The sequence below is a fragment of the Nycticebus coucang genome, chromosome 17, assembly GCF_027406575.1.
Source record: "Nycticebus coucang isolate mNycCou1 chromosome 17, mNycCou1.pri, whole genome shotgun sequence".
NCBI lineage: Eukaryota > Metazoa > Chordata > Mammalia > Primates > Lorisidae > Nycticebus > Nycticebus coucang.
Window position 1 is genome coordinate 72,152,477 of NC_069796.1, and position 26,782 is coordinate 72,179,258.

The window sequence follows — 26,782 nt, forward strand, 5'->3', positions numbered from 1 at the left end:
CTTCCCTCAGCCTCTCAAATACCTGCTACCTCAGGCTCGTTTTTCTACATTTTAGTAGAGATGGGGATCTTTCTCTTGCTCAGGATGGTCTCAAACTCCTGAGTTCCAGCAAACCACCCTCCTCAGCCTCCCAGAGTGCTAGGATCACAAGTGTGAGCCACCACACCCACCCACTTTTGAATTTTTTTTTTTTACTTTCTCATAATAACACTTAGCTTAAAACACAAACACATTATACAGACTTACAGAAATATTTTTATACCCTTATTCTGGAAGCTTTTTCTATTTAAAAATTTTTTTTTTGTTTTTTTTGAGACAGAGTCTCACTTTGTCACCCTTGGTAGAGTACTGTGGCGTCACAGCTCACAGCAACCTCCAGCTCTTGGGCTTAGGCGATTCTCTTGCCTCAGCCTCCCAAGTAGCTGGGACTATAGGCGCCCACCACAACTCCCGGCTATTTTTTTGTAGCAGTTTGGCCGGGGTGGGGTTTGAACCCACCACCCTGGGTATATTGGGCCAGCGCCCTACTCACTGAGCCACAGGCGCTGCCCTAAAAAAATTTTTTTTAACTTAAAAACTAAGACAGACACACACATCAGCCTCGGCCTAGAAATGATCAAGGTCATCACGACACCTCTTGGTAACAGGATTTTTTCAGCTACATTACAATCTTATGGAACCACTATGGTGTACGCAGCCATCGTTGACCAAAATATTGTCATGTGGCCCAGGACAGTACCAGAGATTTAGCTCTTGCCTCGTTTGCATTTGCTGTTCTGCCTAGAACTATCCTACTCATTCGATTAAGAAGCAATTGAGGAGCAATACCCTGTGTCAAGCACAGTCTAGACTGAGATAGAAGAACAGCCCAGAGCAGTGTGAAGAAAGGGCAGTGCACAAGGCTGCTCAGGCCCAGACACTTGAGCATGAGACTTCAGTCACGCCCTGCACCCAAGCCATGGGGTAAGGGTTTAAAGGCATTTAGTTTTTTCTTTCCTTTTCTGTAGTTTCAGACTAGCTGAAAAATGATCTGTAATCCTAGCACTCTGAGAGGCCCAGGGGGGCAGACTGCTTGAGCAAGGAGGTTCCAGACCAGCCTGAGAAAGAGCAAGACCCTGTCTCTACTAAAAATAGAAAAACTACCAGGCGCAGTGGCGGGTGCCTGTAGCCCCAGCAACTTGGGAAACTGAGGCAAGAGGATCACTTGAGCCCAAGAGTTTGAGGTTGTTGTGAGCTGTGATGACGCCACAGCACTCAACCCAGAGTGCAGAGTGAGACTGTCTCAAAAAAAAAAAAAAAGCCCTGACCTATAACTGCTGCTAATCAGAGCATGTGTTCAGGGCAACCTGAATCTGTATCTCGTGGGCTACAGACTTAAATCTTGACCCACATAACTCCTTAATTGTATTGATTTTGCTTCCATGTCTTCATTTACATCAACAAAATGAAGCGTCTTCCAAACTGGGCTATTATGTACCTCAGAGTATGGGAAGATATTCTAAGGGTTTTGTGGAACTGAATACATTAGGAGAATTTATTTCTGAATCCTAAATTTTTTTATACCCTTTCCTAAAATTGATTTGCCTGCAAACTCATTTTCGCAATTCTCCTTATTTTCCCCTTCCACAAGGAAAAGGATCACACTGCTCCCATTTCCCTGGGTATAAACTAACAGGAACTGAACCAGGGGCACGTCAAGAAAGTATTTCTCCCGAGGATGTATGCCTGAGCACTAAACAAAGGGAGCTTAGCAAAAAGATGGCTCTTCCCGGCTGTATCTTCTTTTTTTTTTTTTTTGAGACAGAGTCTCAAGCTATCACCTTGGGTAGAGTGCTATGGTGTCGTAGCTCACAGCAACCTCCAACTGGGGCTCAATCAATCCCCTTGCCTCAGTTTTTCTACTTTTAGTACAGACTACAGACGGGATCTCTCTTTCTGCTTAGGCTGGTCTCAAACCCGTGAACTCCAGCAATTCACTCACCTCAGCCCCCCGGAGTGCTAGGATTATAGGCGTAAGGTGGAGCTCTGTTTATTCCTTTGTCCCCTCCTCTCAGCTTATCCATTCCTCTGTCTTTCTCAGAATTTAAAAATAAAATGTCACAGGATCACATACAATAGCCTCTCCTTATCCACAGTTTTGCTTTCCAAGATGTGTGTGTGTGTTTTTAGAGACAGTCTCACTCTGTCACCCTCGGTAGAGTGCTGTGGCGTCACAGCTCACAGCAACCTCCAACTCCTGGGCTTAGACAATTCTCTCGCCTCAGCCTCCCAAGCATCTGGGACTATAGGCGCCCACCACAACACCCAGCTATTTTTTGTTGCAGTTTGGCTGGGTTGGGTTCGAACCCGCCACACTTGGTATATGGGGCCAGCGCCCTACCCACTGAGCGACAGGCACCGCCCTGCTTTCCAAGGTTTATTACCCATTGTCAACCACAGCCTGAAAGTATTGCATGGAAAATTCCAGAAATAAAATTATTTATTTATTTATTTATTTTGAGACAGGGTCTTACTTTGTCACCATAGGTAGAGTGCCATGGCATGATAGCTCACAGTAACCTCAAACTCTTGGGCTCAAATAATCCTCTTGCCTCAACCTCCTGAATAACTGGTATTACAGGTGTCTACCATAACACCCAGCTATTTTAGAGACAGGGTCTCACTCTGGCTCAGACTGGTCTCGAACTCATGAGCTCAGGCGATCTACCTGGCTTGACCTCCCAGAGTGGTAGGATTACAGGCCTGAGTCACCACACTTGGTCTAATTTATTTATTTAGACAGAAACCCACTTTGTAGCTCTAGGCAAAGTGCCATGGCATCATAACTCACAGCAACCTCAAACTCTTGGGCTCAAGTGATCTTGCCTCAGCCTCCCGAGTAGGTGGGACTACAGGCACCTGCCACAATGCCTGGCTAGTTTTATAAATGGGGGTCTTGGGCCAGTGCCTGTGGCTCAGTGGGTAGGGTGCTGGCCCATATACCGAGTGTGGTGGGTTCAAAACCGGCCCCAGCCATACTGCAACAATAACAAAATATAGCTGGGCGTTGTGGCGGGCGCCTTAGACTCGCCTAAGCCCAGGAATTGGAGGTTGCTGTGAGCTGTGTGATGCTATGGCACTCTACCGAGGGCAATAAAGTGAAATTCTGTCTCTCCAAAAAAAAAAAAAAGAAATGGCAGTCTCATTCTTGCTCAGGCTGGTCTCTCGAACTCCTGATATCAAGCAATTCATGAGTTTTCAATCTTGCTCATGAGTTTGAGACCCCGAGCAAGAGTGAGACCCATCTCTGAAAAATAGCCAGGTGTTGTGGCGGGCACCTATAGTCCCAGCTACTTGGGAGGCTGAGGCAAGATGATTGTTTGAGCCCAAGAGTTTGAGGTTTTTGTGACCTATGATGTCATGGCATTATACTAGGGGCAAGAAAGTGAGACTCTGTCTCAAAAACAAAATAAGTCCTGCTCGGCGCCTATAGCTCAAGCGGCTAAGGTGCCAGCCACATATACCAGAGCTGGCAGGTTCAAATCCAGCCCAGGCCCACCAAACCACCATGACAACTACAACCAAAAAATAGCAAGGTGTTGTGGCAGGTGCCTCTAGTCCCAGCTACTTGGGAGGCTGAGGCAAGACAATCACTTAAGTCCAAGAGTTTGAGGTTGCTGTGAGCTGTGACGCCACGGCATTCTACTGAGGGCAACATAGTGAGACTCTGTCACAAAAAAAAAAAAAGAAATCCTAAGTCCTCCAGTAGATTGAATGGACCTGTTTTTGACCAAGAGGACCTCAGAGAAGCCTTAAAAACTCAGTTCCTGGTTAGCATAGGATAAGAAGTTAGACATTATATCTTTATACCCTCTTCCTTGCTGATAGCCATTGGTGTTTTTTTCCTGAGGATTAAACAGAAACCAGCTCTTTCCAAAGATTGCTGGACTCCCTACCTAGATGACCAGTGTTCCTCCCCCCACCCCCCACCGCTTTCTTTTTGAGACAGAGTTTTACTTTATCACCCTGGGGTAGACTTCCCTGGCGTCATCATAGCTCAGCAACCTTGGACTCTTGGGCTTAAACAATCCTCTTGCCTCAGCCTCCTGAGTAGCTGGGACTACAGGCACCTGCTACAATACCCCGTGAGTTTTTCTATTTTTAGTAGAGATAGGGTCTCACTCTTGCTCAGGCTAGGCTTGAACTCCTAAGCTCAAGCAATCCACTTGCCTTGGCTTCACAAAATGCTAGGATTCTCAGCATGAGCCACCTCACCTGGCCCAGCATTCTTTTGTTTTAGAGACCACCAAAGGTAGGGTGGTGCTGGACAGTTTACATAGGCTATGTGCTGAGTGCCTTCGTAGCCTCTGCTGCTTCGCCTTTTGATGTATAGATGTTACTGAAAGTTTAGCATTTATTCCCAAGGCCACATCAGAAGAACAAGTGTTTTGAGGAAAAGGCAAAGGAAGTTTATTAATTTGCCAGCAAAAGAGGAGGTTGGCAGATTCCCATTTTAAAGTACCAATGTCCCAATCATATATAAGCAGAAATACAGACCTTTTATTTTATTTATGTATTTATTTTTTTGAGACAGAGTCTCACCCTGTCATCCTGGGGTTGACTGCCATAGTGTCATAGCTCACAGGAACCTCAAACTCTTGGGCTCAAGTGTTTCTTTTGCCTCAGTCTCCAGAGTAGCTGGACTACAGGTGCCCCCCACAACATCCAGCTACTTTTTAGAGACTAGGGCTTGCTCTATCTCAGGCTGGTCTCCAACTTCTGAGCTCAGGCAATCCGCCTACCTCAGCCTTCTAGAGTGCTGGGATTACAAACGTAAGCCACCGCACCTGGTGTAATAAAAAAGGTTTTAACTCAAATGTTCAGAGATGCCTACTGTCACTCTGTCACAGTAACTTCCTGGCCATTAAAAGTCTCTGAGATCGTTGTCCTTTTTTTGTCTATTATATCCCTCCACTCTAAAATGTAGCCACCACGGGAACGGAGACCTAGTCTATCTTGTTTTCTCTGTATCCCCAGAGTCTGAAAGTGTCTGGCACATCAATGCTGTTTAAACAAATGAATGGATTTGTCCCATGTCCATTTCATAGAGGGGCAAACGGAGGCCCTTGAGAGACAAGCGCTCTAGGTAAGTGCCTTGGTGCAAGTCAATCCAAGCACGGGGCAGCTCTGGCCACTTCGTTCCTTCCTCTGCTCGCCCCGACATCCCAGGGGCTGCAGTCACGCTCCTGGCTGACCGTTTTTTTTTTTTTTTTTGAGACAAAGTCTCACTTTGTTGCTCTTGGTAGAGTGCCGTGACGTCAAGCTCACAGAGACCTCCAACTCTTGGGCTAAAGCGATCCTCTTGCCTCAGTTTTCATTTTCAGTAGAGAGGGGTGGAGTGGGAGGCCCAAGCTAGTCTGGAACTCCTGAGCTCAAGCGATGCACCTGATGCGGCCTTCTAGAGTGCTAGGATTACATGCGTGAGCCACCGCGCCCCGTCCTCCTGGCCGTCTTTCCCGTGGGTTTTCCTCGCAGTATCGCCGGGATCCCGCCAGGAGGCAGCAGGGGTAGAAGCGGCGGCGGCGGCGGCAGCTAGTCCCACCGCGACACCAGGCCGGTGGGGGTTTCCGTTTCCGGGAGCGGCTGGTTGCTTCCGCTTCCGGCCACTTGGCGTGTGAGGCGCAAACGGGAGAATGGACTGGCTGGTGGCTCAGTGCTCCGCGCGGCTGCTGCAGCAGGTCGGGTGTCATGGGACCGGGCGGAAGGGCATGGCGGGGTGGGAGCGGGCCCTGGCACCTGCCGGAATAGCGTCGGGCGAGTGGGACAGCGAGGCGAGGACAGCCTGGTCGAATCAGACCCTGCGGCAGGGTCCCGAGACCCTGACGTGCGCTGCCTTGGAGGCACACGCCTCCCAAGAACTCGGTTGCCGCTTCTGTTGGAGCTGGAAGGGGTGGGCGAGGAAGAGCCAGGCTCGTGTGACTGTGACACTCTGCGGAGTGGAGAGTCCCACCCTCTCCAGACCTCTCTGAGCTGGAGCCTACCATGTTCCGCACAAGTCTCTTCCAGGTCCACCTCCTCTCCTGCGCACACACGTGCTTTCTTGGAGGATGCAGGCGGATAGGCAAGATGCGGTCGGGTCAGGAACCCTGGGTCCTGATTTGCACCGTTTTCTCTGACATCGAACAATGCTCCTGTCCATTGTCAGACAAACGGAGAGTTTGCTCTTTGCCTTCAGCATTGGTGGGGAAAGAACAGTCACAACTTAACGCAGTGGAAGTGGGACGGTTCTATTAGCTATCCTGTTACAAAATAGAGTTATTCTTTCTCATTCTTCATGTTAAGTCAACGATCACAAAGTACAAGTTGGTCAAGTAAATTGGCGAGTTCTTTGCCGTTCCCAGCCACGTATTCTTCATTGTGGGGATGTGAGGACTGGCTTACTTGATCGTGATGCTTATAAAGATAATTTCTGGAAAGTGTTTAACTCAGCGCCTGAATATAATGTATGCTTATTTATGGCAACTTGGCTTTGGCTGTAGCTTTCTCCTGGTAAATATTCTGAAATATCAGGTGAGGAATCTTTCCCTGAGCTTTGCAGTTAAGTTGGAAGGTTTCTTTCTTTCTGAATTGACAAGTCTTTAGTTTTAAGTATTAAAGAACAAAGCCTGGTCTAGGCCCAGCAAATCCTTGACATTTGGTTTTTATTTATTTATTTTCTTTTTTTGAGACAGAGCCTCAAGCTGTCACCCTGGGTAGAGTGACAACCCACAACAACCTCCAAGTCCTGGGCTTAAGCGATTCTCTTGCCTCAGCCTCCCAAGTAGCTGGGACTCCAAGTGCCCACCACAATGCCCAGCTATTTTTTGGTTGTAGTTGTCATTGTTGTCTGACAGGCCTGAGCTGGATTGGAACCCCATAGCTGTGGTGTATGTGGCTGGCACCTTAGCCACTTGAACTACAGGCGCTGACTGACATTTGTTTTAAGAGTCCCAAGTCATAAAATTTGGGAACAAAAGTAGGTTGGTCCCCTTGGAACTTAACTAGTGTCCTCTCTAAATCACAGTAATTTAATTTATTAAGCCAAAGAAGGAAAGGCTATGAACTTATCCCATTATATGCTTAACACTACTAATCCTTTCTCCCAAAACACACATCCTACACAGGGGAGCTTGTACATGCTTTATGCTTTGCACATTAAAGACAGTATGCAAATATCAGCGAAAATCTATGAGGAGAAAAAATTACAGCTTGCCAAAGGGAAAATCCTTCATTCCCCTGGTCCCTGCCATGCCCTAGCAGGGAGGGGAGATGGTACAATTCATCTTATCTTGAAAGTCTTTGACCCTACTGGACTGAACAAAGTGCTTTTCCTTTTATAGGAAAAAGAGATTAAATCTCTCACTGCTGAAATTGACTGGTTGAAAAACTGTGGGTCTTTAGAGGCTTCTCCAAATTTGGAGCAATTGAGAGAAGAAAATTTAAAACTAAAGTATCGACTAAATATTCTTCGAAAGGTGAGTACTCTTGAGTTTCAGTTTTATTCTCCTATTTGAATTACATCTCTTAAAACCTTTGTTACTAAAGATTCTGAATGGAATTTGGAAAAAGGATAGAAACCCAATCCATTTCCCTGTGTGGGACAAGTTAGGACTGAGTCAGTTGGTGCAAATAAGGAAGAAGCTGGCATTATTCTGTGTTTCCAAGAGCCTTTGAAATGTTTAATTATACTAAATGTTTAGCTAGTGGTTTATAGTAGGCTTTAGGTATAGTTGATACATTTCTTATGCTCAAGTTTAAAATTTTTTTTTTTATTTTTAAATCTTTGACTATTTTGAAGGAAATATTTGAAAATACATTGACATACTTCTCTGCCTTAAGTTGGTTATTTTACAATTTCATTTTTATATTTTATAACATCATTTGGATTTTTTCCACTTAATATTTCAAAACATTTCTTTTCTATGAAGCTTGTGCCGTATCTATTTAATATCCTAACATTACCAGTTTTGTCAAAAAAATGAACTTGCTTCAGTCTTTTGGCCGGTCTTTCAGGTTTACTAATGGTATATCCCAAAGTATGACCTCATTCTCATAATTATACTCCTGTGTGTGCATATATGAGTACTACTTCTAGTTGTACTGGCATTAATATCTTTTTCTCAAAGCTGACTCCATTACTAATTTTTTTAAGACAGTTTCACTTTGTGCCCTGGGTCACAACAACCTCAAACTCTTGGGCTCAAGAGGTCCTCTTTGCCTAAGCTTTCCAAGTAGCTGAGACTACAGGTGCCCACCACGACACCCAGTTAATTTTTCCTTGAGCCACAAGTGCCGCCCACCCAGTTAATTTTTCAAATTTTAGGAGAGATGGGGTCTTGCTCTTATTCAGGCTGGTCTTGAACTCCCGAGCTCAGGCAGGCCACCTGCCTCAGCCTTCCAGAGTGCTAGGATTACAGGCGTGAGCTGCCCTGCTTGGCCTCCATTACTTATCTCAGACTCTGCCCTACTCCTATGAACTCTCTGTTCTTTTACCTGTTTGTGATCTACTGTGCTTGAAGGAGCTTGCTCTTAGAGTCTTTTAAAATTCTGAAGATTCCATGGCAAGATTCTATGGCCATGGAAGCTTCCCAAAAGATTCTCACTTTTCTGGTTATATCATGCATTCAGCATTTTATTTATTTATTTATTTATTTGTTTTTTTTTTTTTTTTTTTTTTTTTGGCCAGGGCTAGGTTTGAACCCACCACCTCCGGCATATGGGACCAGCGCCCTACTCCTTGAGCCACAGGCGCCGCCCGCATTCAGCATTTATTTATACTTAATTCTGTTGTATTTATTTTAATTCAAAAGTATTATTGAATACCTCATAAGTGTTAGAGACTATGAGGGAAAAGATACAAAAGGAAACTCAGTGTATTCTAATAAACATTTCTGTAATACAAATTAGCTCTCGTGTACATCAACGTAACATGGAAGGCATGTTGGTTCATGTGCAAAAGCTTTCTCCTACTTAGTGGGCAACTGAATACAAGGTATACAACACACCTAAAACCAGCAAGCTACAGAGGAAAGAGAGTATTGCCTGTGATGGCCATTCAGTCTACCTTCTTTCCCTGGCTCATGTCAGCCACATCCTCTGACTTGGAAGCATCACTTGTGAAACAAAGAAAAAGCATTGTATTGATGATAATCATATTAATTTTCATGGTATAGAAATCAAGTACAGTGGATTTTGTGTGTATTATACCCGCATACATATATAACAGGATCCCTGTCCTTTAAAAATAAAATTTTTTTTTTTTTTTTTTTTTTTTTTGTAGAGACAGAGTCTCACTGTACTGCCCTCGGGTAGAGTGCCGTGGCGTCACACGGCTCACAGCAACCTCCAACTCCTGGGCTTAAGCGATTCTCTTGCCTCAGCCTCCCGAGTAGCTGGGACTACAGGCGCCCGCCACAACGCCCGGCTATTTTTTGGTTGCAGTTTGGCCGGGGCTGGGTTTGAACCCGCCACCCTCGGCATATGGGGCCGGCGCCCTACTCACTGAGCCACAGGCGCCGCCCCAAAAATAAAATATTGAGGCTCGTCACGTGTAACTCAAGCAGCTAGGGTGCCAGCCACATACACCAGAACTGACGGGTTTAAATCCAGCCTGGCTCACCAAACAACAATGACAACTACAACCAAAAAAATAGCCGGGCATTGTGTCAGGTGCCTGTAGTCCTGTAGTCCCAGCTACCTGGAAGGCTGAGAGGCAAAAAAATCACTTGAGCCCAGGAGTTGAGCCCTTGGAGGTTCCTGCAAGCTGTGACACCCTGGCACTATCCAGAGCGACAGCTTGAGACTCTGTCTCTTAAAAAAAAAAATAAAAATAAAATATTGAAATTTATTATAGTAAGTTTTGGATCTTAAGATGATATCTAAATAATTTTAGTATTTGGAAATCTTTAGAGTGTGAAAAACAGATTTGTATTTTTTTTGAGTATGTCAATGAGTGGAGTCAATTATTGATTACTAAAAACCTAAAATCAGGATTTTTGGTGAATTTAGATATAATTTCTTTCTGTTTTTTGAAACTTATCTTTTTCCTTGGGCTTGAGTGCTGTTCATCATCATAGCTCACAGCAACTTCTAACTCTTGGGCTCAAGCAATCCTCCTGCCTCAGTTTCCCAAGTAGCTGGGACTACAAGTGTGCTAGTTTTTCTATTTTAGTAGAGAAAGGGTCTCCCTCTTGCTCAGGCTCAAACTCCTGAGCTCAACTGATCCTCCTGCCTCTGCACCCAGAATACTAAGATTACAAGCTTGAGCCACCATGCCTGGCCTAAATATAATGTCCTGGGGTTTTTGTTTTTTTTTTTCTTTTTGAGACAGACTCTTACTTTGTCACCCTTGGTGGAGTACCATGGTGTCATAGTTCACAGCAACCTCAAACTCTAGGGCTCAAGTGATCCTCTTGCCTCAGCCTCCCAAGTAGCTGGAACAACAGGCACCCACCACAACACCTGGCTATTTTTAGAGATGAGGTCTTTCTCTGGCTCAGGCTGTTCTCGAACCTGTGAGCTCAGGTAATCCACCTGCCTCGGCCTCCCAGAGTGCTAGGATTACAGACGTGAGCCACCGCATCCAGCCGATATCATTTCTTAATTATCTGGGCTTGATGCCATGTGCCTGTAGTCCCAGCTACACTGGAGGTTTAAGCTGGAAGATTGCTTGAACCCAGGACTTTGAGGTTGCATTGAGCTGTACTGACAGTACTGCACTCCACCAGAGTGACAGATCGAGACTCTGTCTCAAAAAAAAAAAAAAAAAGAGTATAATTTTTTCATTTGATAGAGAGGGATGATGAGGAAGCAGAGAACTAGAACTCTCTCTCTCTTTTTGTTTTGAGACAGAGCCTCAAACTGTCGCCCTGGGTAGAATGCTGTGGCATCATCGCTCACAGCAACCTCCAAATCCTGGGCTTAAGCGATTCTCTTGCCTCAGCCTCCTAAGTAGCTGGGACTACAGGCACCGCCACAACGCCCAGCTATGTTTTGGTTGTAGTTGTCGTTGTTTGGCAGGTCCAGGCTGGATTTGAACCCGCCAGCTCTGGTGTATGTGGCTGGTGCTTAGCCGCTTGAGCTACAGGTGCCAAGCCTGAACTCTCTTTCGATAGACTTGAATTTGAATCTGGGCTTTTCTGTTTAATCTTATTATCTTTGACAAGTTCCTTATTCTGTAGCCCATAGGGAGATAGTGAAAATAGTAACTACTTCAATTTTGTTATGTGGATGGATAAGATAATAAGTATAAATAAAGCACTTGACTCAGATCTTGACATAGTACATACTTAAATATTAGCTTTCATTGTTGCTATTAATATTTTACAACATTGACATTTTGACTAACATAAAATTGTAGTTAGTGTATAGACACCATTTATTTGGAGTCTCTCTTTTTTTTTTTTTTTTTTTTGAGACAGAGTCTTAAGCTATCACCCTGGGTAGAGTGCTATGATGTCACAGCTCATAGCAACCTCCAGGTCCTGGGCTTAAGCGATTTTCTTGCCTTAGCCTCCCAAGTAGCTGGGACTACAGGCGCCCGCCATAATGCCCAGCTATTTTTTTTTTTTTTTTTTTTGGTTGTAGTTGTCATTGTTTGGCAGGCCCAGGCCGTATTCGAACCTGCCAGCTCTGGTGTAGGTGGTTGGCGCCTTAGCCGCTTGAGCTATAGGCGCCACCCTTTTTTTTCTTTTTCTTTTTTGAGAGAGTCTCTCTGTTGTCCCAGGCTAGAATGCCAGGTTGTCAGTCTAGTTCACAGCAACCTCAAACTCCTAGGTGGTTCTCAACCTTCCTAATGCCGTGTCCCTTTAATATAGTTCCTCATGTTGTGGTGACCTCCAACTATAAAATTATTTTCGTTGTTACTTCATAACTGTAATTTTGCTACTGTTATGATTCGTAATGTAAATATCTGATATGCAGGGTTGTCTTAGGCAACCCCTGTGAAAGGGTTATCACAGGTTGAGAACCGCTGTCCTCAGCTCTAGTGATCCTCCTGCCTTAGCCTCCTGAGTAGTTGGGACTACAGGTGCCGCCACAATGCCTGGCTATTTTTAGGGATGGGGTCTTGCTCTTGCTCAGGCTTCTCTTTTTTTTTTTTTTTTTTTTTTGTGGTTTTTGGCCGGGGCTGGGTTTGAACCCGCCACCTCCGTCATATGGGACCAGCGCCCTACTCCTTGAGCCACAGGTGCCGCCCTCAGGCTTCTCTTGAACCCATGAGCTTAGGCAGTCCACCGGCCTCAGCCTCCCAGAGTGGTAGCATTACAGGTATGAGCCACTGCACCCAGCCTTTGGTCATATTCTCTTAAAAGCATGGGTGTTTATTCATTTTTTGATAACCTGCCATATGGCAGGTACAGTGTAAGATGCTAGGGAAAGAACCAAGATTTAGATACTTTCCAGGCATTCAGCAGTGTGGTGGTGGAGCTAGATAACTTCGTGAAGGTATGACAAGTAATAGTGATAACTTTATGCTGTCTTAACCTTCTGACTGCAAACGATGGTATAAGCATTCAAACAAGTTATTCATTTGGTGGTAGTGATGCTTTAGGCACATTTGGTTTTTGAGTGTGCAGCAGTCAACAGGTTAAGTGAATATGTTCCATTTCAAAGGAAATGAAAAATAGGAAGTAAGAGAGGTAGGAGTAGGTCTAATGTGGTATTAACAGTAGGACAAAACTACTTATTTTTATGGTATATTAACATGACCTGTTTTGTTCCCTTTCATTTCCTGCAGTCTCACTCTGTCACCCTGGGTAGGGTGCCATGGTATCATAATAGCTCACAGCAACCTCAAACTCCCAGGTTCCCGTGATCCTCTTGCCTCAGACTCCCCAGTAGCTGGGACTACAGGTGCCTGCCAGAATACCTGGCTAGTTTTTCTATATTTTTTAGTGAAGGCGGGGTCTCTCGCTCTTGATCAGGCTGGTCTCAAACTCCTGAGCTTAGAGGAAATACTTGCCTTGGCTTCCCAATGTGCTAGGATTATAAGCATGAGCCACCTTGCCTGACCTATAGGACACATTTTTTATTTTTTTTTTTTGTCCATTGAGTTTTCACTTTTAGTATTTGATGTAAAGTTATTTTGTATTGATTTTATACCTTTTCTCAGAGCTGAGAATTCAGTCAGTTCTTTTTACTCCCTCCTCCCACTTCCTGTTATGCTAAAAGAAATGCAGAAAGTAACACCATGGGACATTTCCCATGGATGTCTTAGAAGCTTTGCGACAGATTCTTTTTTTTTATTAAATCATAGCTGTGTACATTAATGCAATCATAGGGTACGATGTGCTGGTTTTATATACAATTTGAAATATTTTCATCAAACTGGTTAACATAGCCTTGACGCCATTTTCTTAGTTATTGTGTTAAGACATTTATAGTCTACATTTAGTAAATTTCACAGTACCCTTGTAAGATGCACTGTAGGTGTGATCCCACCAATTACCCACCCTCCACTCATCCTCCCTCCTCCCCAACCCTCCCTCTCCCCTTTCCCCATATTCTCAGGCTATAATTATATGAAAGCTATAAATTGGTTTCATAGTAGGGCTGAGTACATTGGATACTTTTTCTTCCATTCTTGAGATACTTTGCTAAGAAGAATATGTTCCAGCTCCATCCATGTAAACATGAAAGAGATAAAGTCTCCATCTTTCTTTAAGGCTACATAATATTCCATGGTGTACATATTCCACATTTGGGGACAGATTCTTTGTACTATGGGTCTCCACAAATTCCAGATATGAGAGCACTACACTATGAATGCATGTTTTCTTTTCTTTTTTTTTTTTTGAGATAGAATCTCAAGCTGTCTCCCTGGTAGAGTGCAATGGCGTCATAGCTCACGGCAACCTTAAACTCTTGGGCTCAAGCAATTCTCTTGCCTCAGCCTCCTAAGTAGCTGGGACTATAGGCGCCCACCACAATGCCCAGCTATTTTTGTTGTTGTTGCTGTTGCAGTTGTCACTGTTGTTTTAGCTGGCCCGGGCAAGGTTCAAACCTGCCAGCCTCAGTGTCTGTGGCCAGCGCCCTACCCACTGAGCTATGGGCGCCACCCCATGTTTCCTTTTAGTTCTTTTCAAGATATTTGAAGGTTTCTTAAAGTATGTGAGGTAATTTTGTAGATGATAAAGTGTTATAGTACTTTATTGACATATTTCCATTCTTTTCCTACAGAGTCTTCAAGCAGAAAGGCACAAACAAACCAAAAATATGATTAACATCAACAGCCGCCTGCAAGAGGTCTTTGGCCGTGCCATTAAGGCTGCATATCCTGATTTGGAAAATGCTCCTCTGATAGTGACACCAAGTCAGCAGCCCAAGTTTGGGGACTATCAGTGTAACAGTGCTATGGGTATTTCCCAGGTGATGTATTATTATGATTTGGCTGTTTGATTTTATTATTATCTTCATTACTATTTATGGAAGTAATAGCACATTATCATATCTATAATGAAAAGGCCAGTTTGGGGCGGCACCTGTGGCTCAGTGAGTAGGGTGCCGGCCCCATATACCAAAGGTGGCAGGTTTGAACCTGGCCCCGGCCAAACTGCAATAAAAAGATAGTCGGGCACTGTGGCAGGTGCCTGTAGTCCCAGCTACTTGGAAGGCTGAGGCAAGAGAATCACCTAAGCCCAAGAGCTGGAGGTTGCCGTGAGCTGTGGTGCCACAGCACTCTGTCTCTAAAAAAGAAAAAAAGAGAGAGAGAGAAGCCAATTTGAAAAACTTGAGAAAGAACAATGTATGTTTTTTGTTGAGATAGCGTCTCACTTTGTTGCCCTCAGTAGGGTGCCATGGTGTCTTAACTCACAGCAACCTCCAGCTCCTGGGCTCTAGGGATCCTTGTGTCTCAGCCTTTCTGTAGCGGGGACTATAGGTACCCACCATAATGCCCAGCTAGTTCTTAGAGATGGGGTTCTCGCTTTTGCTCAGGGTGGTCTTGAACTCTGGCCATCTCGGCCTCCCAGAGTGCTAGGATTACAGGCATGAGCCATCAAACCTAGCCCTAGGTATGTTTTAAGTTTTTGTTGTTGTTGTTTTTTGAGGCAGAGTCTCAAGCTGTCACCCTAGGTAGAGTGCTGTGGCATCATCACTCACAGCAACCCCTAAGTTTTTTGAAATGTATAAGTTTTAATTTTGGGTTAAATTTTATATGTATTCTCGGTATTTGAGGGCAATAGTTGGCACTGTTTTGTTTTGGTATGTGTTTCCTACTGTGCCCAGGATTGCAATGTGGTGTTGATGAGCATTGGAAGGTCAGAAATTAAAAGTTAGCCATTATCCCTATCAAATATTTGATGTACCTGTGGTGCCTTTGAGACAGGCTCATGTATTTTAATTTCAAAAAGAGGAATTCCTCACTTAGTTCAGCACCTGTAGCACAGTGGTTACAGTGCCAGCCACATACACTGACGGTGGCAAGTTCAAACCTGTAGCCTGGGCCAGCTAAACAACAGTGGCAACTACAACAAAAAATAGCCAGGTGTTGTGGCAGGGGTCTGTAGTCTCAGCTACTTGGAAGGCTGAGGCGAGAGAATCGCCTAAGCCCAAGAGTTTGAGGTTACTATGAGCTGTGATGCCACAGCCCTCTACCAAGGGTGACATAATGAAACTTCTGTCTCAAAAAAAAAAAAAAAGAGGAATCCCTTATTTATTTATTTATTTATTTATTTATTTATTTTGAGACAGAGTCTCACTTTGTCACCTTTAGTACAGTGCTGTGGTGTCTTAGCTCACAGCACCTTCAAACTCATGGGCTCAAGTGATTCTCTTGCCTTAGCCTCCCATATAGCTGGGACTACAGGTGCCCATCACAATGCCCAGCTGTTTTTAGAGATGAGGCCTCGCACTTTCTCAGGCTGGTCTTGAAATCCTGAGCTCCTGGGATCCATGCATCTTGCCTCCCAGAGGACTAGGATTACAGGCATGAGCCACCACACCCAGCCACAAATTCCCCCATTTTTATTAGCTATGTTGTCTGTTATGTTTGTGGTTAACTGTATCTGGCTTGGATCTTTTTGCTTTCCTTTCTTTGATGAATAGGAAAAGGTAACTCGAAAAAGTATTTCTTTTTTTTTTTTTTTGTGCTTTTTGGCCGGGGCTGGGTTTGAACCTGCCACCTCCGGCATATGGGACCGGTGCCCTACTCCTTGAGCCACAGGCGCCACCCCGAAAAAGTATTTCTTATTCCTCAAATCTTAATAATCCACGTTTTCATTATTTGAAAATTAGAAATGTGAGTATAATAGGCTTTGTTATGTCTGTTAGTAAGGTGAGCACATGCACAACTCACCTGGAAGTGGAGATCATGTGGTTTCACACTTCGTGTGCACAACTCACCTGGAAGTGGAGATCATGTGGTTTCACACTTTTCTATTCCTCACGGCTCCATCCATGCTGTAGTCTGCCCATTCACAAGGTCTTTGGACTTCTGTGCTTCTGCCTTTTGATGTAAAATGTAAAATGCATCTCTTCTTTGTCAGTTATGTGTTTCCCAGCACTTGCTGAAACCTGCTGTGTAATGAATCATTTTGTATTGTGTTACAGATGCTTAAAAGCAAGGAACAGAAAGTTAATCCAAGAGAAATTGCTGAAAACATTACCAAACACCTTCCAGAGAACGAATGTATTGAAAAAGTTGAAATTGCTGGTCCAGGTATGATACAGTATTATCCTTCTTAATATTTGTATTGATGATGAGTTATTTTTGATATTAAAAAAACCATTTTAAATACAGGGTTAAAACTTACATACTGAACAAGATAGTGAAAGCATTTCGCATTGAGAGTTAGTAAATTCAGGTTGTAGTCTAGGCTCAACAACCACTTACCTGCCTGATCTTGGATAAATTACTTTGCCTCCCTGTTCAGTTTTTCATAAGCAAAAAGAGGTTAGGTAATGTCATATAAGTCTGTGGTAAAAGAGCCCTCTGTTTCTCTATTGTTTGCTGAAAGTTAAAGGGCCTTGAAGTAAGTAGGAAGCTTTCAGGAGAGTGGTAGAGGTTTGAAATAGATGGTCAAGACAGGCACTTAAAAGAGGGCTCAAGTGGTATTGGAATTCTGGAGAATTTCCCTGAAACAGATCAACATCTGGAACAAATCCTTGGGAGTGAGCATTCATTCAAGATAAGAGGCTATCTGATATTTTTTTCTTTTGTCCATTAGGTTTTATTAATGTCCACTTGAGAAAGGACTTTGTATCAGAACAGTTGAGTAATCTCCTGGTGAATGGAGTTCAACTACCTGCTCTTGGAGAGAATAAAAAGGTATGTGTACAATTTTGTACTGATATATTAGTATTTTAGAACTGCGTGAAGCGAGCAGTGGTTTCATGTGCCTATAGTCCCAGCTACTAGAAAGGCTGAGGGGGGAGGATGGCTTGAGGTTAGCAGTTTGAGGCAGGCTGCAGTGGGCCATGACTGTGCCTGTGAATAGACACTGCACTCCACCCTGGGCAACCTAGCAAGACCCTATCTCACAGGAATGGCTTTCACTTTATTATTATTATTTTTTAAATAGAGACAGGGTCTCCCTATATTGCCTAGGCTGGAACTTCTGGGCTCAAGCTGCCAAGTAGCTGGCATGATAGCCACACGCCACCACACATAGCCGGCTTTCACTTTTTATGTTGAGATTTACTCTTTGATACTTGGGATAATAAACATAGTTAGGAGTAAGTAACCTTTCTCCTAGATCTGATATGTGGTATTTTTATTTTTCACTTCATTCCAAAAGGCATTTGAGGTAGCCAAGTGATTTGTTGTTGTTGTTGTTGTTTTTGAGACAGTCTCACTTTGTTGCCCTCGATAGAGCACCATGGTGTCACAGCTCACAGCAACCTATACTCTTGGGCTCAGTGATTTTTTTTGCCTCAGCAATTCTGTTGCCTCAGCTTCCTGAGTAGCTGAGGCTCCTGCCACAATACCCAACTATTTTTCTCTCTGGCTCAGGCTTAGCCAAGTGATACTTATGCAGGATTGCTGAAATGGAGAATGGAAAACTTGTGTAAATTAATTTGATTCTTTTTCAGTTAATCATGTACTAGTAGATCCATTAAAAAATCTGACATAGTGGAATTACAACCCAAGTTAAAGTTTAAGTCTGAGTTAAGAATAAATGTTTATGGCCAGGCGCGGTAACTCACGCCTGTAATCCTAGCACTTTGGGAGGCCGAGGCAGGTGGATTCCTTGAGCTCATGAGTTGGAGACCAGCCTGAGCAAAAAGCGAGACCCTATCTCTACAAAAAATAGAAAAAACTGAGGCAAGAGGATCGCTTGAGCCCAAGGGTTGGAGGTTGCCGTGAACTCTGATGCCACAGACTCTACCCAGGGCAACAGCTTGAGACTCTGTCTCAAAAAGAAAAAAAGAATAAATGCTTATGCCCCCTTAAAAATCTTTTTTTTGTTGTCCTTCCCAGGTAGTTGTTGACTTCTCCTCTCCCAATATAGCTAAAGAGATGCATGTAGGCCACCTCAGATCAACGATCATAGGAGAGAGTATGTGCCGCCTCTTTGAATTTGCGGGGTATGAGGTGCTCAGGTATGTGCTCTTGCCTTATCGTCCTACTTCCTTTCCTCTCATTTTCTTATTTTGGAAAGTTCTATAGAACGTGAAACGTCTCACTTGAGAAAAATGTTATGGGTGGATCATAAGCTTAGTTCTGGTTTATGATCATCCAATAAGCTTTTTAAATATGTCCTAGATCTTTCCTCTGAATTTTTTACTTTCTCTAGACTCTAGAGGTGGAACCAAGGATAAAGCGCCTTCATTCATCCACAAATACTTTATTTTATTTAATAATTAATTAATTTATATATATATATTTTCTTTTTTTTTTGTACAGACAGAGTCTCACTTTATGGCCCTTGGTAGAGTGCCGTGGCGTCACACGGCTCACAGCAACCTCCAACTCCTGGGCTTATGCGATTCTCTTGCCTCAGCCTCCCGAGCAGCTGGGACTATGGGTGCCCGCCACAACGCCCGGCTATTTTTTTTTTTTTTTTGGTTGCAGTTTGGCCGGGGCTGGGTTTGAACCTGCCACCCTCGGCATATGGGGCTGGCACCCTACTCACTGAGCCACAGGCGCTGCCCTATATATATATATTTTCAAGACAGAGTCTCACTATGTCACCCTCGGTAGAGTGTCATGGCATCATAGTTCACAGCAACCTCAAACTCTTGGGCTTAAGTGATTCTCTTGCCTCAGCCTCCCCAGTAGCTGGGACAACAGGTGGCCGCCACAACGCCCGGCTATTTTTGTTGTTGTAGTTCTCATTGTTGTTTCACCTGGCCTTGGCCGGGCTTAAACCTGCCAGCCTCGGTGTATGTGGCCAGCACCCTACCCACCGCCCCCCACAAATATTTATTGATGACTTCCTGTGTACTAGGGGTTTATGTCCTAGTAAAGGTAAGAGGTAGGCAAGAAACATTACATTGGGCCTTGTAGGCCATTGTAAGAAATGGAGATTTTATTTTAAATATAATAGGAAGCCATTAGAGAGTTTTAATTAGGGGAGTGGTGTGATCAAATTAAAGATTACTCTGACTGCTTACTGTGAAGAAGCTAGGCAGAGAAGGGAGACTCTAGTAATAAGTGAGGCGACTATCATAACCCACTTGAGAGGTGATCTGGTGGTTAGCGGTTAAAGAGCGAGAAGTGGTTGGATTGATATAATTTCTTCTCTTTTTTTTTTTGAGACAGGGTCTTACTCTTATCACCCTAGGTAGAGTGCCATGGCCTCACCCCAAATTCTTGGGCTTGAGCAATCCTCTTGCCTCAGCCTCTTGAGTAGCTGGGACCACAGATGCCCACCACCGTGTCTGGCTAGCTTTTCTATCTTTAGTAGAGACAGAGTCTTACTGTTGTTCAGTCTGCTCTCCTCAGCCTCCCAGAATGCAAGGATTACAGGTGTGAGCCACTGTGCCAGCCTGGATTGACATTTTTTTCAAGAACTTTGTTCATTGACGTTTGGAAGCCATTGGTCTAAATTTTATTAAGATAATTGGTTAAAAAGTTAAATTTTCACAAAACTGTGGGAATGGCCAACATTGGCTCTGCTGTCATTGTCCCAGGTAACTACACAATAAACAGTTTATATTCCATTGACAGGAAATTAATTCATTTAGCAAATCCTGAATGCCTGCTATGTAGCCTCTGTTACTGGGTATATAGAGCTAAATATCTCTTTGTCTTTCATGGAGTTTGCAGACCAATTGAGGAAATAACCAAAATAAATGGTGACGTACTGGCAATTAAATGTTAGTGGTTTCAATGAAACATAATTCTTCTAATTTAATGTAAATATCTTTATTGTTTTAAAAGTGATGTTATCTTCTCCGGTTGGTATTAGGTTAAACCATGTAGGAGACTGGGGCACCCAGTTTGGCATGCTCATCGCTCACCTGCAGGATAAATTTCCAGATTACCTAACAGTTTCACCATCTATTGGGGATCTTCAGGACTTTTATAAGGTTTGTTACCATTTATTGCTATCTTATTTGTGTGTTTACCATTCATCATAATCATCCATTTTCTTTAGGGAATTCAAAATGTTTTTTTTTGGGGGGGGGGTTTGAGACAGAGTCTTTTGCCTCCAGTAGAGTGCCATGAGGGGGGAGGAGGGGTCTTGCTCTTGCTCAGGCTGGTCTTGAATACCTGAGCTCAAGTAATCTACCCGCCTCAGTCCCCAGAGTGCTGGGATTACAGGCATGATCCATCCTTCAAAATGGTTTTAAAGCTCGTGTACAATTAAAAGAAAGTTGGGGAAACTTCTGAAAATACTGTGTATATGTGAGAACAGTTTTTAAAAATACAAATTTTCACACATCATCCATAATTTTATATCCTCTGCTGTGGTCATCTTTCTTTGCCTCCTTGATATATGCATGTGCAAACATTTATTACATCATTTTTTCATTATAATATAGCTTCTGTATTACGTTCTGTAACATTTTATTGTAAACATTTGTGTGATGCTTTATGTTATGACTGCACACTATTTTGTTGGATTGGTGTATCAGTGTTTACATTAATCCCCTGTTGAATTTTTTTGTCTATTTTGGGGGCTATAATCTAGTAATAGCTTTGTATAGGTAGGTTTTATTCTCTTTTTAAAACTATCATATGATAGACAACTTCTTAAGAATAGGATCACTTCATTAATAAGTAAACATTTGTAAGGTTTTTTTCTCTTGGTTAACTATTTTCTATAGAAAATAAGTTAAAGGTTTACTGGTACAAGACTGGTAAAATAACTGTTTATGGTCATCTATTAGAGTTCTATAATTAGAATATAAAGGCAAATGTAAAAGATTATAAAGAAATAATCTGCAATAAAGAAAAGCCATTTCTAATATTTTATAAAACAGAATTTGCAGAGAAATACTTGGAAGTGTACACTAAATATTATCATCACTGGTTAGTTTAGGGTACAGTTAACATTAATTTTTTTATAGTATGCAAATGTTGCTTTCAAAATAGAAATAGAACAATGAAAACAACTATCTTTTTATTAAAAAAAAAATAAATGATTCATTTAGGACCAATCCAAAATGGAAATGGCCTGTAGAAAATTCAGTCATACCGGTTAGCTACTCTTCATTAACTGTTCTTGAAATAGAAGTATTGGTGTGAAGCAGACTTTTGTGAATTACGAAATTGAAGGGAGGGTTGTGGTGAAGTTTCTGTGTTTTCAGGAAAATCGATGTCTTTTTTTGAGACAGAGTCTCACTTTGTCACCCTTGGTAGACTGCCGTGGCATCATAGCTTATAGCAACCTCAAACTCTTGGGCTCAAGCAATTCTCTTGCCTCAGCCTCCCTAGTAGCTGGGACTACAGGTGATCACCACAGTGCCGGCTATTTTTAGAAATGGGGTCTTACTCTTGCTCAGGCTGGTCTCAAACTTGTGAGCTCAGGTGATCCACCCACCTCGTCCTTCCAGAGTGTTGGGATTATAGGCAAGGAAAATGATTTCAAAAGAAAGAAGAAAAAAATAAACAAAAGAAATAATAGTGTTCTTTAGCATGTTCATTTGGAACAATATTCTTAACTATTGGTGTAGAGCACTTGTTCTGGTGTTCTGAATTTTCACTCTTTTTGTGTGTATGGGTATGTTTAGAAATGAATACATTTTTATCTTTTCTTTTTTTTTTTTTTTTTTGTAGAGACAGAGTCTCACTTTATGGCCCTCGGTAGAGTGCCGTGGCGTCACACAGCTCACAGCAACCTCCAACTCCTGGGCTTAAGCGATTCTCTTGCCTCAGCCTCCCGAGTAGCTGGGACTACAGGCGCCCGCCACAACGCCCAGCTATTTTTTTTGTTGCAATTTGGCCGGGGCTGGGTTTGAACCCACCACCCTCAGTATATGGGGCCAGCGCCTTACTGACTGAGCCACAGGCGCTGCCCTTCTTTTTTTTTTTTGAGACAGAGTCTCAATATGTCGCCCTCAGTAGAGTACCATGGCATTAGCTCATAGCACCCTCCAACTCTTGGGCTTAGCAATTCTCTTGCGTCAGCCTTCCAAGTAGCTGGGACTACAGGTGCCCACCACAACGCCTGGCTACTTTTTTGTTGCAATTGCATTGTTATTTAGCTGGCCCGGGCCAAGTTTGTACCCGCCAGTCTCAGTGCATGCAGCCAGCGTCGTAACCACTGTGCTACAGGCACTGAGCCAGAAATGAATAAATTGTTTTTCTAAAAATTCAAGACTGCATCTTCTTACAAACTTTCCTTTTTTGTTTTTCTTAAACATAGGAATCTAAGAAGAGGTTTGATACTGAGGAGGAATTTAAGAAGCGTGCATATCAGTGTGTAGTTCTGCTCCAAAGTAGAAATCCAGATATTATAAAAGCTTGGAAGCTTATCTGTGATGTCTCTCGCCAAGGTGGGTTTCTGGTCTTCATTCATTCATCCAGTAATCAGTATGCATACAGTTTCCTGAGTCTTTCTTCAGGATTGATCTTCAACATTTTAAACTTTTAAGTACAGACAAATTGATTTTTTCTTAAATACTTTTCCAAAACTGAAACAACTAAGAAAGTTAAAGAGGCAGGTATAAATTTTAACTTTCTTAGAAGTCAACAAAAATTAATCACAAAGTATGGGCGGCGCATGTGGCTCAGTGAGCAAGGTGCCAGCCCCATATACCGAGGGTGGTGGGTTCAAACCCAGCCCCGGCCAAACTGCAACAAAAAAATAGCCGGGCATTGTGGCAGGTGCCTGTGGTCCCAGCTACTTGGGAGGCTGAGGCAGGAGAATCGCCTAAGCCCAGGAGTTGGAGGTTGCTGTGAGCTGTGTGATGCCACGGCACTCTACCGAGGGCGATAAAGTGAGACTCTGTCTCTACAAAAAAAAAAAAAAAAATTAATCACAAAGTAGAGAACAAAAGAAAAGATTATTTTATAGTGTCAACCAAAGCTCTAAAATACTTAGGAATAAATTTATCTAGAAATATATGGGACCAAAATGAATAGAAATATACAACAGGATGTAATGGAATTTTTTGATTTTTGGGTTTTTGTGTTTTTTTGGTTTTTTTTTGAGACAGAGTCTCCCTTTGTTGCCCCTGGTAGCATGCCATGGCATCACAGCTCATAGCAAAACCTCCAACTCTTGGGCTCAAGCGATTCTCTTGCCTCAACCTTCCGAGTAGCTGGGACTACAGGCGCCTGGCTAAATGCCCTGCTATTTTTAAAGATGGGATCTTGCTCTTGCTCAGGCTAGTCTTGAACCAGTGAGCTTAAGCAATCCACCTGCCTTGGCCTTCCAGAGTCCTAGGATTACAGGTGTGAGCCACCGTGCCGGGCAGTAATAGAATGTTTTTAATAGAGTGCCATGCCAAGTTCCCTACTTCTCCAAAGTAATAGAATGTTTTTAATAGAGTGCCATGCCAAGCTCCCTAGTTCTCCAAATATCACTTACAGTTTTTTTTTTCTTTTTTTTTTTTTTTTTGTAGAGACAGAGTCTCACTGTACCACCCTCTGGTAGAGTGCCGTGGCGTCACACGGCTCACAGCAACCTCTAACTCTTGGGCTTACGCGATTCTCTTGCCTCAGCCTCCCAAGCAGCTGGGACTACAGGCGCCCGCCACAACGCCCAGCTATTTTTTTTGTTGCACTTTGGCCGGGGCTGGGTTTGAACCCGCCACCCTCAGTATATGGGGCCAGCGCCCTGCTCACTGAGCCACAGGCGCCGCCCATATCACTTACAGTTTTATGACAACTTCCAAGTTCTCAAACCTGACAAAATAGTTTTTAAGGTTACTTTATACAGTAAATGGATACGAATAGCCAGTAGATCTTTGAGAAAGACTGGTTTACTGTGCTGGGTTGTAAAATTTTTTTTTTTTTTTTTGAGACAGAGTCTTACTATGTCACCCTTGGTAGAGTGCCATGGTATTACAGCTCACGGCAACCTCAAACTCTTGGACTTAAGTGATTCTCTTGCCTCAGCCTCCAAAGTAGCTGGGACTCCAGGTGGCTGCCACAGCACTCAGCTATTTTTTATTGTTATTGTTATTGTTGTTGTTGTAACGTTGTTTGGCAGCCCCAGACCGGGTTGGGACCTGCCAGGCCTGGTGTATGTGGCCGGTGCCCTAGCCGCTGAGCTACAGGTGCCAAGCCTAGGCGGTAAAAAGTTCTATAATGCTATGTAACGATGATATGTGGCTGGAGAGACAGGTAGGTTGTGCAAATTAGGAAAAACTAAGAAAATTCAGTAAATATTTCATCACTAAATAGGAAATGCATGTAACAATACTTCTTATGAAAACGAAATTATCAATAGTAGAACCCATTGTTAATATTTTGATGTGTTTGCTACTATATTCTTCTCACTTTTAAAAAAATGACAGTATGGAGGCTGGGCATGGTGGCTCAAGCCTGTAATCTTAGCACTCTGGGAGGCCGAAGTGGGTAGATTGCCTGAGCTCTCTGGTTTAAGACCAGCCTGAACAAGTGTAAGACTCCATCTTTAAAAATAGCCGGGTGCTGTGGTGGGCGCCTGTAGTCCGAGCTACTTGGGAGGCTGAGGCAAGAGGAATCACTTAAGCCCAAAGTTTGAGGTTGCTGTGAGCTGTGATGCCATGGCACTCGCCTAGGGGCAAGAAAGTGAGATTCTGTCTCAAAAAAAAAAAAAAAAGACATATGAATATAATGTTCTGTGTCATACATTTTTATGTAATTTTCATCAAAATGTTTTGAATAAATAATAAACTTCTTTTAATGTAAGATGCATGTTTCCTTTTTAAATTCTTGTGCATTTTCTTTATTTGGTGGCGTTTTCCCCTAGAGTTCAATAAAATCTATGATGCACTGGACATCTCTTTAATAGAGAGAGGGGAATCCTTCTATCAAGATAGGATGAATGATGTTGTAGAGGAATTTGAAAGTAAAGGTAAGCTCTCAAATGCTTTTTTTCTTGATTTTTTATTATGGAAATTTGCAGAAATAGGCAAAAGTGGAGATTTATAATAACCTCCAATTTCATGTACTTATCACTCAGCGTCAACAGTTATATAAATACTGGCCAACTTTACTGTATCTGTACCTTATGCATACTGCTCACATAGAATTTCATATATAACTACTTTGGTATGTGTCTTTGAAAGAACAGGACCTTTTTTCTACCCTGAAACCACAGTACAGTTGACCCTTGAACAACAAGGGCTTGAATTGCACTGGTCCACTTACACATGGATGTTTTTTCAACCAAACACTCATCACAAATACAACATTCTTGGGATGTTATGTTGGAGGGCCAACTTTTCACACATGTAGGTTCTGTAGGACCCACTGTAGGATTTTAGTAGGTATGGATTTTCATATATGCAGGGGTCCTACAACCCATCCCTTGCATATACTGAGGGGCAACTGTACTATTATCACATCAAGAAGATTAATAATTTCTAAATACTATTAGAATTTAGATTTCCCAAACTGATTCATAATTTTTTTTTATGAGTCAGAGTCTACATCGCCCTCAGTAGAGTGCTATGGCGTCACAGCTGACAGCAACCTCCAACTCTTGGGTTTAAGCAATTCTCTTGCCTCAGCCTCCCAAGTAGCTGGGACTACAGGCCCCTGCTACAGCACCCAGCTATTTTTTGTTGCAGGTGTCATTGTTGTTTAGCTGGCCCGGGCGGGGTTTGAACACGTCACCCTTGGTGTATGTGGCTGGCACTGTAACCACTGTGCTACGGGCGCCAAGCCTGAATTCATAATTTTTTAAATCAGAGTGTGCACTTCACTTAATATTTGTTTGATTTTTCTTGAGACAGAGTCTTGCTGTGTTGCCATCCTGGCTGTAGTTACAGTGGTGTCATCATAACTCACAGCAACTTCAAACTTGTGTGCTTAACCGATCCTCCTGCCTCAGCCTTTTAAGTAGATGGGACCACAGGCCCATGCCCCCATGCCTGGCTCATTTTATTTTTTTCGTAGAGATAGGGTCTCACTCTTGCTCAGACTGGTCTCGAACTTCTGAGCTCAATCCGTCCTCTTGCCTCAGCTTCCCAGAATTACAGGTGTGAGAAACCATGTGGAGCCCATATACATCTTAAGTTCTGTTAAGTCCATGGGTTTCTCCCTCCCCCTTTTTATTTCTCTTATTGAAAAAGTGGGCCGTCTGTCCTGTAGAATTTCCCATGTAATGTTATTTAACATAATTCCTCTATCTCTGTTTTCTATTTTTATTATTATTAAATCATAGCTGTGTACATTAATGCAATCATAGGACACCATACACTGGTTTTATATGCCATTTGA

General features: G+C 43.0%; 1 protein-coding gene across 1 annotated transcript in view; it reads left to right on the forward strand.

The window, feature by feature from the left end:
- Positions 1 to 5,611: 5,611 nt before the first annotated feature.
- RARS1 (arginyl-tRNA synthetase 1) overlaps positions 5,612 to 26,782 on the forward strand; it is a 38,638-nt gene continuing 17,467 nt past the window's right edge. The window contains exons 1-9 of the mRNA XM_053567491.1: positions 5,612 to 5,717; positions 7,359 to 7,493; positions 14,197 to 14,385; positions 16,567 to 16,675; positions 17,184 to 17,284; positions 18,437 to 18,558; positions 20,370 to 20,490; positions 22,773 to 22,902; positions 25,308 to 25,412. Of these exons, the coding sequence (XP_053423466.1) occupies positions 5,673 to 5,717; positions 7,359 to 7,493; positions 14,197 to 14,385; positions 16,567 to 16,675; positions 17,184 to 17,284; positions 18,437 to 18,558; positions 20,370 to 20,490; positions 22,773 to 22,902; positions 25,308 to 25,412 (1,057 nt within the window). The 5' untranslated portion in view covers positions 5,612 to 5,672. The remainder of the gene's footprint in view (positions 5,718 to 7,358; positions 7,494 to 14,196; positions 14,386 to 16,566; positions 16,676 to 17,183; positions 17,285 to 18,436; positions 18,559 to 20,369; positions 20,491 to 22,772; positions 22,903 to 25,307; positions 25,413 to 26,782) is intronic.